The sequence below is a fragment of the Quercus lobata genome, chromosome 4 (genome assembly GCF_001633185.2).
Source record: "Quercus lobata isolate SW786 chromosome 4, ValleyOak3.0 Primary Assembly, whole genome shotgun sequence".
NCBI lineage: Eukaryota > Viridiplantae > Streptophyta > Magnoliopsida > Fagales > Fagaceae > Quercus > Quercus lobata.
This window is the reverse complement of record NC_044907.1, coordinates 59,649,948-59,661,982: the sequence shown is the minus strand read 5'-3', so window position 1 is coordinate 59,661,982 and position 12,035 is coordinate 59,649,948. Positions and strand designations below refer to the sequence as shown.

At 35.4% G+C, this 12,035-nt stretch overlaps 1 protein-coding gene across 9 annotated transcripts; it reads left to right on the top strand.

The window, feature by feature from the left end:
- Window positions 1–3,464: 3,464 nt before the first annotated feature.
- LOC115986646 (common plant regulatory factor 1-like) lies at window positions 3,465–10,753 on the top strand. Of its 9 annotated transcripts, none has more exons than XM_031109870.1 (13): window positions 3,465–3,745; window positions 5,535–5,670; window positions 5,892–5,954; window positions 6,094–6,189; window positions 6,321–6,401; window positions 6,866–6,907; window positions 7,121–7,281; window positions 7,423–7,471; window positions 7,615–7,663; window positions 9,199–9,440; window positions 9,624–9,701; window positions 9,819–9,944; window positions 10,058–10,753. In XM_031109870.1, the coding sequence occupies exons 2-13, from the start codon at window positions 5,608–5,610 to the stop codon at window positions 10,295–10,297; spliced, it is 1,290 nt and encodes a 429-aa protein (XP_030965730.1). In that variant the 5' UTR covers window positions 3,465–3,745; window positions 5,535–5,607; the 3' UTR covers window positions 10,298–10,753. The 9 variants fall into 9 exon arrangements, with proteins under 9 accessions (XP_030965730.1, XP_030965728.1, XP_030965727.1 ...); XM_031109868.1 differs by having other exon boundaries at window positions 5,530–5,670; XM_031109867.1 differs by having other exon boundaries at window positions 3,465–3,750.
- The last annotated feature ends 1,282 nt before the right edge of the window (window positions 10,754–12,035 follow it).

Below are 12,035 nucleotides of genomic sequence, written 5' to 3'. Positions count from 1 at the left end.
AAGAAGTTTTTGATGAAGAACATTGAAAATGCAATTTAAACAAAAACTTAAAAACACGAAAGCATAAAATCACTTTAAAAAACATATAAAATACTTAAAAAAATCTTTTTGGGTTTGATCGGCAAGCAATTGAGCATACACATCACATTTGATCATGTACAATTACACAAATGAAATAAGCATTAATTGAACTAAAGTCTTGCGTGTTATGAGTGAGTATCAAATGTGGAATAGTTCTTAGTCCAGAATGAAGCTTTAATGATCAATTCAATCAAGTCATATACAACCGGTACTAAGTCAAGTGGTTTATCTCAATTATAGAAATGAACATTTATGACCTTCCAGAATAAAATGATTACACATCTTTGAAGCTTTTCATTTGGCTTCTTTACAAATCATAACATCTGATCATTTTTGAAGAATACATCTCATTTTGAGATCGATGCTTGAAATTTAACATTGAGAATAAGCCTTTGGCTTTTTGAGCACCATACATTTCAATACAAATTGCTTTCCCTTTTTCCTAGTCAAATACTAGTATGTGTGACGGCTTTTGCAGCTCATTATCTCTCTTCATTTTGAGACTTACATTTGTTGAATTCTTTAATCAAAAACATAAAAAAGTGTGGGAAGATATATCGGCACAAGTCTATGCATGTATCAAAACCAATAAAACTATTGACCAATCATTCATGACAAGCTTGAAGATCGATTTACAACAGTCATACATAGATTTCAAGATTTTTTCCACAAAAATAGATGTGCATACATAACAAGTTAAGCTCATAAATGTACTACGCCATTAGTACGAAGGTACTAGGCCAAACTCTCATGTGATATGCACAACACAAGCAATTAAACTTTTTAGAGATTTTTCAATTTTTATGGGTTTTTGAATTTTTCAACACATTCAAAAACAAAACATGTAAGGTAATATCAACAAACAAATAACAAGTACAAAACAAAACTTGTAAAAGAAACATGCTATAAACTGAAAGCAATGACACAAGAGGATTATGTATGTCATGATGCATGAACCTATGACCCTAAACATCGGAAGAATTAATGCATGGACATAGGAAATGATCATGCATAAGTACCTTTCTTCACCCACACTTTATGAGTGTTTTGGGTGAGAGCCTTAGATGGAGGGGTACGACCAACATAACTTTCAAACCTTGGAGTGAAGCTAGCAAGGCATAGTGATATGTTCTTCAACATTTCCATAACGTCTCCAATGAGATGTCTCTCACTATCTCCCTTAGCTTGTGCTCCCTTTGGTCTTCTCTTTGAACTTCCTTGGCCCGGCATAAAGTTAGCCTTCTTGAGTGAAGTTTCTTGGTGGAGATGCGCTCAACCTTGACATTAGCTTGGATAATTTCAAGTTCAAGAAACTTGATCTTCGAATAAGCTTCAACCAGCTCTCCCTTGAGTCATTCTACTTTACACTTCACTTCCTTAAGTTGCACAAGTATACACCTAAGTTCTTCTTCAACCTTTTTCATCTTTTTCACAGTAAGGTTCGCAACTTTGGCATATTTGCCACAATCTTCCAGTAGAGAATCATATGCTTCTTGAAGGTTGTTCTCCCCTTCATTTTGGCATACGTCTTCATCTTTCGATTCTTTAACTTACTCATCCTCGAAAAGATCACCAAGTTCATCAACCAAATTGCTCAACTCATTCTTAGAATCAACGGAGGTAATTGCCATGAAGGCCTTGTAATTTCCTTCACTATCACATTCTCCTTCTGTGTCTAAATTTGAGCTTTCAGAATCACTAAGGGTAGTGGCAAACACTTTACCCTTCCCTCTCAAATAGTTGGGACACTCCTTCTTGAGATGTCCATGATCGTTGCATTCATAGCACACAATTCCTTGAGGGAATTGAGAATCCTTCCCATCTTTCTTCTTGAACTCCTTCCTATCACCTTTGGGGGGTGAAAACTTTCCTTTGCTGAACGACTTCCCACTATTTTTCATCTTTAGAAATTTCTAGAAGTTCTTTGCAAGGAATGCTACTTCCTTCTCCACATCATCTTCTTCGGAGGAATCATCCATTCTCTCGATGATGGTTTTAAGAGTAAGTGATTTGCTCGACTTATGGGAAGGCAGTCCAAGCTCATATGTTTGGAGAGATCCAATGAGTTCTTGGATATTGATCTCATCCAAATCTTTACTTTCTTCTATAGTTGTGACCTTCGCACGGAAGCTCTCTGGTAAAGACCTCAAAATCTTTCTCACCACCTTAGCATCCTCAATCTTCTCTCCGAGATTAAGCTTGGCAATTATGATTTCATTGAGCTTCCCATAGAATGAATCAAAAGACTCATCGTCACCCATCTTGAGCTCTTCAAATCGAGTGGCAAGCATTTGAAGCTTTGTGTCCTTGACTTTCTTGGTACCCTCATAAGTAGTCTCAAGAATCATCCAAGCTTCCTTGGCAAGAATCGAAGAGACTGAATCGGTACAAGCATGGGTGATTTGGGATGAGAGAAACAAAATCAAGAAGAAGACATACCATAGCAAGACACGAAGAGACCGAATCGGTACTGGAAGAAATCAGAAAAACAAGATGTATGTGGATATCAAAAAAAGAAAAAGATGTCGGGTATGTGTTTGTGAGAGGGAGAAAAAATTAGGTGAAGGATTGAGGGGTGTGTGTTTGTGAAAGGGAGAGAAAATTGGGTGAGGGGGGACTAGGGTTATAAGTTATGAGGGGCGGCTAAGGTTATAAGTTATATATAAAATGCTAGGGTTTAAAAAAAAATTTTAAAAACTCAAAATGGAGAGGCGAAGGCTTAAACTAGCGAACAAGTGGCTGACACATGCACGATTTTCCACTAAGCTACTTACTTTGATATGTTTTAAACTTACATAAATATATATATATATATATATATATATATATGGTTGGTTTTGCGATGAAAAAATCCAACATCAAAACCAAAATCGAAATATTTCGATTTCAAAAAATTCAAACCGAAACCAAATCGAAAAATTGAACTCGGTTCGGTCGGTTTTTTCAGTTCATCGGTTTTTTACACACCCCTAATTGGTGTGATTTTTTTTTTTTGGGGGGAGAAAATTTAAAGGATGTCCTGTTGTAGTTAGTTAATCGACGTGTGGATTGATGATGCTCAATACTGGCCTGCCGTGGATTCCAAAGGAGACTTTCAATCTAATTAATTTTAAATTTCACAAAAAATATTTTTAAAAAAAACAAGAACAGACCACGTAAGCCACATGACGGGTGTGATAGGTTGGACCCCCAACACATAAGGACGCGTAGTTCGAGTCACATCTCAACACGTGTACGGACGAGGTGACGTTGGAATATATATTTTATAAATGGCCAGCGCGATTCTCGACCTGTCCAGCTCACCAACCCCATTTTCTCTTTCATCTCCCCCGTATCTCAATAAATATACGGTCTGGTCTACGTATACACCTCCCCCACATTTATACGACACGTGTTGCTGACGTGGACTCGCCTTGGCGCTCCCTCTTTCTTCTTCATTCTTCAACGCCATTTCTTTCCTCTCTCTGTAGAAAGAAATTCTCAAACTCCTTTTCTCTTCTTTCCTTTCCTTTCAGAGAGAAAATGCAGAGAGTGTGAGAGAAACTAATTCAATTCTTTACACAATACCTTTCCTTATATTCACGTCTTTGCCATTCAGAATTAATTACTTGGTTTTCGGAGGTGGGTGACGTGCCGGAGATTTGAGATTTGAGAGTGTGAGCCTGTAAGGTTTGTTTAGTTATCAATTCTTTAAATTTAGGATTTGTTTGGTTTCTGAGAAAATGGACTAGAAAAATTTTAAAAAGCCAACTTTTTTGTGGTTTTTACAGTGTGTGAGAGAGAAAAAAAAAAGGAACCCCTGGCGACTTGGAAATATTGAATTATCTATTTTTTAGTTGCGTTGAGATTTTCGTAGAAACTCGAATTTTTCCTTTTATGTTTTCTCGTAGTCCATTTTCTCAGTAACCAAACAGCGGTTAGAGTTAGAAACTTGTATGGATCTCTATTACTCGTCTATTTGTTTGTTTCCCTACTGAAAACTTTGGATTTCCGTATTTCATGTGTGATAATTTGCTTGCTTGAACTTGAATGGTTTCAGTTTTGAATTTCCTTCGAATGCATATTTTTCCTTCTCATGCAATCTCTGTTGTAGAGAGAGAAAATATAAATTTAAAAAAAATTTAAAAAAAAAAGAAAGAAAAAACTGTGATTAGAAGACGAAGTTTTTTACGATCAAAACTCAAAAGCCTGTCAAAGTTTTTTACGTAGAAAATTAAAGTTTTTTTTTTTTTTTTTTCCTAAATTTGAAATTGAAATTGAAATGAATTAATGAAGTTTCGTAACTATATTTCTCACATTTTTTGTTGTCAAATTTGCTTATGAGGGTATTATGGTCATTTAGCCTTCCTTATTATCCTCTCGGAGGAATTTGACTATATTCCACTGCTTGCATCAATCCCTTTCTCGTTATCCGGTACGGTGGTGTAAAAGACGAGAATGGCCCTCCTCCATGAACATTTTTTCCCTTTTTATTGGCATTTGATTTTTCTTTTTTTTTGGGGGGTGGGGGTGGTAAATGATGATCATTGAGATTTCTTGTTGCTGGTGAAATTAATTTGTGGTTGTGGGCATAACGATTTTTTGTTCAATTACAATTAAAGATGATGTGTAATTCATGCAACAAGGTTTTTTGATTGATGAAGAGTCACATCTAAAGCTATAAATTTTCCATCTATAATTTGGCAACATATGCAAATTTCAAATTGGGTTCACCATCTGCTGCAGGGGTTCACTATATAGCAGAGATTTCTTATATATGTCCCAATTTCCTGTAGTGGTATTGACATGACTTGTCGAAACTTTGGGTGGTGTTGTTATTTAGATTTTTTTTTTTTTTAAATGTCAGTCTGAGTTTATCATAATTCTTTTTGAAAGTGGGTTTCAATTTAAAATGTCAGTCTGAGTTTAATATGCTGATGAGACCAATTTTATTCAATTTATGCCTCAAACGGCATGTTGGTATGAAGAAAGTTCAGGAAAAAAAAATTGATTTACTGAAATTTATGCTAAAATTTGAAGTCATGTAGAGGCCATCTCTCTTGCAATGGTCAAATTTCAGATCTGGTCTCATTTCACATGACCTTTGTTTTGGCTAACTAATACAGTGTTGTAGCCTCTAAGTAATCAGTCTATTACTATGTCAAACGAGGTAGTATCCTCTTAAGTCATGATGTTGCTTCTGGCTAGTTATTTTTACTCTCAATTGAGAGGAGTAGCATAAGGTCATCATTCTGTTGCATTAGTTTATTGCGGTTCTTCTAATTTTCAATGGAAATATTATTATGTTAATGAGACATAATTCTGTTGTATCAAGCAAAGTTTAGTAGGAATATTTTAGATTAAAATATTTGATGTATATAATATTATGAGCCTAATGTTGTTTAGATTCTACATTGGGTGCTTTGGATATATTTCATCTGAATCACAGAATGACATGTTTTCCATTAGTGCAGCTGAGTCAGTTATCAGAGAAACGTGAAGGATTTTGTAACATAGATCGGTTCAAGATTTATTAAGTCTTTGTATATGGGAAACAACGAAGAGGGGAAGCCTACTAAGTCTGAAAAACAATCTTCACCTGCAAGACTGGTAAGCTGAGAAGTGACAACATTTATGTAGTCGAAACTGGAATGTTTGAGATTCTGAACCACTGTTTACAGCTATTTTTTAAAATTTATGTCTCAATCTTCTTGATAGAGGAAAGAAAATCAGGCTAGGTGCATATGTAGATACATCTAATCTTTATATTCTTTGAATTTAACTTTTGAAAGTTTGCGCATGAGTAATCGTCAATCCTTTGTACTTGACAGGATCAGACTAATCAGACTAGTCAGACTAATATTCATGTCTATCCTGATTGGGCAGCAATGCAGGTTATCTACTTTATGCCTGCACTCAATCTCCTGTATTGCAGAAAAATTGTTATAGCATGTTTATTAAATAGAAGGTTCACTTTATAATTTCTTTAAAGAAATGTTGATTGTACTTAAAACTAATCCATTCTATATTCAGGCATATTATGGTCCCAGAGTCGCTATTCCACCATATTATAACTCCACCATGGCTTCAGGTCATGCTCCTCACCCATATATGTGGGGTACGCCACAGGTATAGACCAGTATCAAGGCAGCAGAAGTTTCTATATGATTTGCAATAAATATTCTAGTAGTTGTGTGTGTTGAGGAAAAAATTTATAAACATAATTCTAGGATGGTTTTTTAATTTATTAATTTTTACAGCCAATGATGCCACCTTATGGGGCACCTTATGCGGCAATCTACCCACATGGAGGGGTTTATGCACATCCTGCAGTTACTCTTGTAAGTCTACGTTCTTAATTTTTTTTTTTTTTTTTTTTTTTTGCTTTGATTCTATTATATAATAATTATAATGGAGTCTCTTTATATTTGCACCATGGAGGATAACTGGTTATTTTTTCAGTGTCCAAGACTTGAGTTTTGTAGACTGTTATGGCTGTCTTTGGTGGCTACCTACATGAAACATTTATTTGAAAATATGACCTAGCTGAGTAGCTATCTACTCTGGGTTATCTTAGTAGTTAGTATAACCAAAATAATTCCTTATATTTGGTGTTGGTGCTGACTGCCCTGTCTAGGTGACTTCAATTGAGCACAGTTTCCATTTCTTTATGGTAGTTGTAGCTCTCAATCAAACAGTTCCAAATGCCCCTTCCTCTTTCTTACTGCCCAATAGAACTAAAAATTATTACACAGATGTGATAAAAACTTTCTTATGTACTTATGGATTGTTTTTTGTAAACTAGGGGTCACATTCACATGGTCAAGGGGTTCCATTGTCGCCTGCTGTAAGTGAAGCATTGCAGCTATGATTTTCTTTTGAATTTTTGCAATTCTATTGCTTTCACTTTTAATGAAGCAATGCAGAATCCTTTAGCTATAAAAACCCAAAAAAAAAAGTAATGCAGAGTTAGAAATATATCAGTTAGGAAAGACAAAAAAAAATTGTCTGTGTTAGGTGCCCCTTAATTAATTTTGGGTTCAATTATGGTGCAATGAAGCAGGCTGTAACTCCTATGAGCATTGAAACGCCCACAAAATCCGGAAATACAGATCGGGGTTTAATGAAGAAGTTGAAAGAGTTTGATGGGCTAGCAATGTCAATAGGCAATGGTGCTGCTGAGAGCCTTGAGGGTGGGGCTGAACATAGGCTGTCACAGAGGTTTGTTGAGCCTTTTGCTTGTCTATCCAATTTGCTAACTTCTTATGTTCTTTTGTACTCCCGTGTAAATGTGCTCTTGCATGAATTCTTCCTAGTAGACCTCTTGTGGTTAGGCTAACTTAGCTTTGGCCAAATGAACAGTGTGGAGACTGAAGGTTCCAGTGATGGAAGTGACGGGAATACTGCTAAGGTGAGGACTGCATGCTTGGCTTATAAGAAATTTTCTTGCTAAACCTTTGCACTTTCTTTCTGTTGATTTGATGCTTTCATATACATGCATATTATGCACAAAATTGCAAATTTAATTGAAATCTGCCCCCGTCTTATGTTCAGGCAAATCAAACCAGAAGGAAAAGAAGCCGTGAGGAAACACCAACCACTGGTATGACTCTGTTCTTCACCAAGTATTAAATCTTGATGAACAATAGAGTTGGCCCGGTATTCAATAGTGTAGGATCACCTCACCATATACATGGCATGCCCAATTTATCTTTTTTTTTTTTTTTTTTTTTTTTTTTTTTTTTCAGAGCCACATTCCCCCTTTCCTTTTTAAGCATTAGAAGAATCTCTTATTCCCAAAAATCCAGCACCCACTAGACCGTATCCCTAGGACGGAGTACCATTAAGCTACAAGGCCATTGGTAGCTAGTGTATCAATTAATGGGATTACTGGATTGGCCTCTTATACGGCATTGGAATTGCATTGTGCCTTCTCGGTTGTGTTGAGAACCTGCTTCTCTTAACTAGTAGTAAGCAACTAAGCATGCAATGACATGTTGGTTTTGATTATTGCATGCAAAAGAAGTTGGCAGTGACAGGGCTAGGGAGGGACTAAGAGTTGGGGAGCTTATTAACTTAATTGGGGAAGAGCAATGAATGTTGGTGGTGATTTTAGGAAATATTATCAAGGGAACCAATTACGGAGGTGTCAATTAGTTCTCCATTTATGGTGTACAATCTTGCTGTTAGTATTAGCTAACCAGTCTCTTTCCTTATGGTGAATGGGAATATCATGTAATCCCTTTCAGTGTTCAAAAGAATAGGCCTGACCACTCATTTATGGGGTTCTAATGCAAGAATGGTCTGGAATGATGACAAGTGATCATTTTGAGAAATTCCTCTTTGCATTTTGTTATGGTTTCATATTGTATTTAGGCCCTAGTTTCATTCATATCTGATTGTCCTCTCTAAATAGTGGATGGTAATCACATGGGGTGCTTATTAACTTGATTGGGGAAGAGCACTGAATGTTGGTGGTGATTTTAGGAAAAATATTGTCGAGAGAACCAATTAAAGATGTATCAGTTAGTTCTGCATTTAGTATTAGCCTGGCCACTCCTGTATGGGGTTTTCATGCCAGAATGATTTGGAATGATGATAAATATCATTTTGAGAAATTCCTCTTTACAATGTCAAAAGTTTTCATGTTGCGTTTAGGTTCTAGTTTGTTTCATATCTGATTGGTCTATCTGAATGGTGGATACCTAAATTGTTCTTGCTTCAAACATAGAATAATTGGTAGTTTTAATACTATTTGAAAAAGATATTTCCACTTGGGGAAAAACTTAGGTACAGTTCTTTAGGTGTGGTTTATTAGGTTCTCTATTTAAATTCAAAGACGTGGTTGCATTGACTAATAAAATACAAAAGTATTGTCTCTTCTAAGGACAATTGAATTGAATTTAGATATTTGTTTGTATTTAATTGTTGAAGTTAGTGTAATGCATCTAAGAAACTATATCTAAGTTTTACCCTTCCATTTAATACTATTTTATGAAGATATCAATGAAATAGAGAAATGATATAGGTAGTGATCCATTGTAATGAAAACAATTGCTTGTAGACAAATTGTCCATGGTAAAGAAGAAGCTCAGCTATTGAGTTGAATTCATGTTTTGATTTTTCTGTTTATTCAAGGAGGCAAGACAGAGACACAGGCCAGTCCAGTTACTTCCAAGGAGGCCAGTACAGCTACAAATAAGGTCTTGAGTGCAACTGTCACACCTGCTAGCGTTGCTGTAAATCTGGTTGGAAATGTTGTTTCCCCTGGCATGACCACAACATTGGAGTTCAGGAACACTCCTAACACAAACCCCAAAACAACAACTCCTAGTGTCCCTCAATCTTGTACAGCACTGCCTTCTGAAGGGTGGCCACAGGTATAGTCTGCAAATTATGCTCTTTAGTTCTTCAGATTCCTTCCCCTCCCAGATTCATCTAGGATATGCTTCATTTTGTCAAAAGTTTGAATAATTCTACTGTTCAAAGTCTACGAATTCATTGTCTAAAGCCTTTGCTGCTCTAGTTGTTATCCTGATGATGGTTTGTTTTATATTGATCAGAATGAAAGGGAGCTGAAACGAGAGAGGAGGAAACAGTCTAATCGGGAATCTGCTAGGAGGTCCAGGCTGAGGAAGCAGGTATAGAAATCTGTGTTTTTAGTACTTAAGAAAGCCTGGTTACTCTTGTGTTGTTGGTCTGAACAATTGTTTTGCATTAATCAAGGTCGGGCTAATGCTTTGCAACCCTCCATACAGGCTGAAACTGAAGAACTTGCACAGAAAGTTGAATCGTTGACTGCTGAGAATGACGCAATAAAGTCCGAAATAGAACAATTGACTGATAACTCAGAGAAACTAAGGCTAGAGAATGCTACATTAATGGTAAATCCGTATGCCATCACTAGATTCCTTGTTGCATCTGCAATCAGTTAGTTTTCAACTTCTTTTGAGCCTGTTACTCTTGCTCCTACTCATGTGTTGGTTTTCATATACAGGAGAAACTGAAAAAAGCACAACTAGGACAGAGAGAAGAGATTATTTTGAACAGCATTGATGGTAAGAGAACCCTACCTGTTAGTACAGAAAACCTTCTGTCAAGAGTTAATAATTCAGGTTCCATTGGTAAAAGCATTGAGGAAAAGAGTGACATGTATGATAAGAACTCAAACTCTGGTGCCAAGCTGCATCAACTCTTAGATGCAAGTCCCAGGGCTGATGCCGTGGCAGCTGGATGATCTGATCATCATGGAAACAGCATTACCACAGTTTTTTTAGTCATGTGGTGGTTTTGGCAATATTACAAGCCCAGAATTACTGCTAACAGTGAGCAGAAGAATGAAACAAACAACTGAATAGGATTGGTATTTGTGAAAATGCAGACTCTAATTTTTACTTGTAAGTTAGCGTTTTCGTGTCAGAAGACTCAGAACTAATATAATTTTATTTAGTATCCAGAGTGCGTGGACATCCACTGAAAGGTAATGTACATTGAAGAGATTTAGAGATATGAGTTAGGGAAGGCCTACAATACGTATCTGTTTGTGGAATTTTATGAAGTATGAACTAGTGATTTGGACCCTGTGTGGTATATGAATCAGAACAATCGGATGTTATGTTCTCTATTTTACGTACGATGACTTATTGCATTTTCATCTATAAATAAATATGGGTAGGATAAATTGTTAGTTTAATTTTGAATAAATCTTATCCTGTTATACTAGATAAAGATGATTTTTCCTTCTCAAAAAAGGAAAAAAAGAAGATAAAGATGATTTTACTTTCAATTGGAATTTCATTATGTTTATCTTAGAAAGCTATAAAGCAGGCTGAAAAAATGTAGATATTGATCAATTGTTTTGATGAAAAATCATTTTTTTTTTCTTTGGAAATCTCTCTCTATAGTCTCTAGATGGTGTCTACTTTCTAATAAAGTTTCCAAATCAATTATCATTGTGTTCCATTACAGCAAAACTCCTCAATGCCTTATTTAGTAACAGTTTCAGCAAATCACTCAACAAGGCTATCAAGCAGTCTAGATGGTTTCTACAATTATCGAGGAAGTGCCATCTCATATGGTTATTGCGTTAAAAAAACTATTTCAACCTCATGGTGCTACATTAGATGGAGGACACCAACTTTTTTTTTTTTGCATACTTGGATTACCTTTGGCTACTACACATAATAATAAAAAATTATACAAAATTTTCCTAATTTTTTGTAATGTTTATGTGCTATACTGCTATTATATATATATATATATATATATATGTGTGTGTGTGTGTGTGTGTGTGTGTGTGATAATTCGAGAGTTACAATAGGAAGGAAGGGGATTGAATTAAGGATGTTTCTATTAAAAACACTAGGAGATGTCAATCAATTGAACTACAAGATTCTTGGCTATATGCTATTTTATATTGATTATGTAGTTGGTTCACACTATATACATGTTATACATATTTTCGGTTCATAAAAATAAAATAAAAAGAATACATATTTCGAATTGTAAAAGAAATGTTAGTGATTTTTTGTGTATACCAAACATAGGAAAATAAGATGGTTTTCTAGAAAATACTTTTTGAAAAATGACCAATTTTTTCAGAAGACGGTTATGACAAAACAAACATATAGGGTAAGTGAAATTTCACTTTTAAAGGTTGGCTTCCCTCCAAGAAATGCAACTGCTTGTAGAGGTTGGCTTCCCTCCAAGAAAAGCAACTGCTTGTATCTTTTGCTGTGATCTTGTATATTTTGTGAGGTGTCCACTAATAAGAGTTAATATCAAAGTCGTATAATGGATAATTCACATCTAAAAGTTGTTAGAATAAAAATACTAGGACCACATTAAAAATTACAATTTTTGCTACAATCGTTCACGTGATAGACTATGAGTGGTGAAGAAAAAGTAGTAGGTCCATGTAAAAGAGGTAGGTAACTATTTATAGTCTACCATATATGATAGTTGTGGCAAAAATT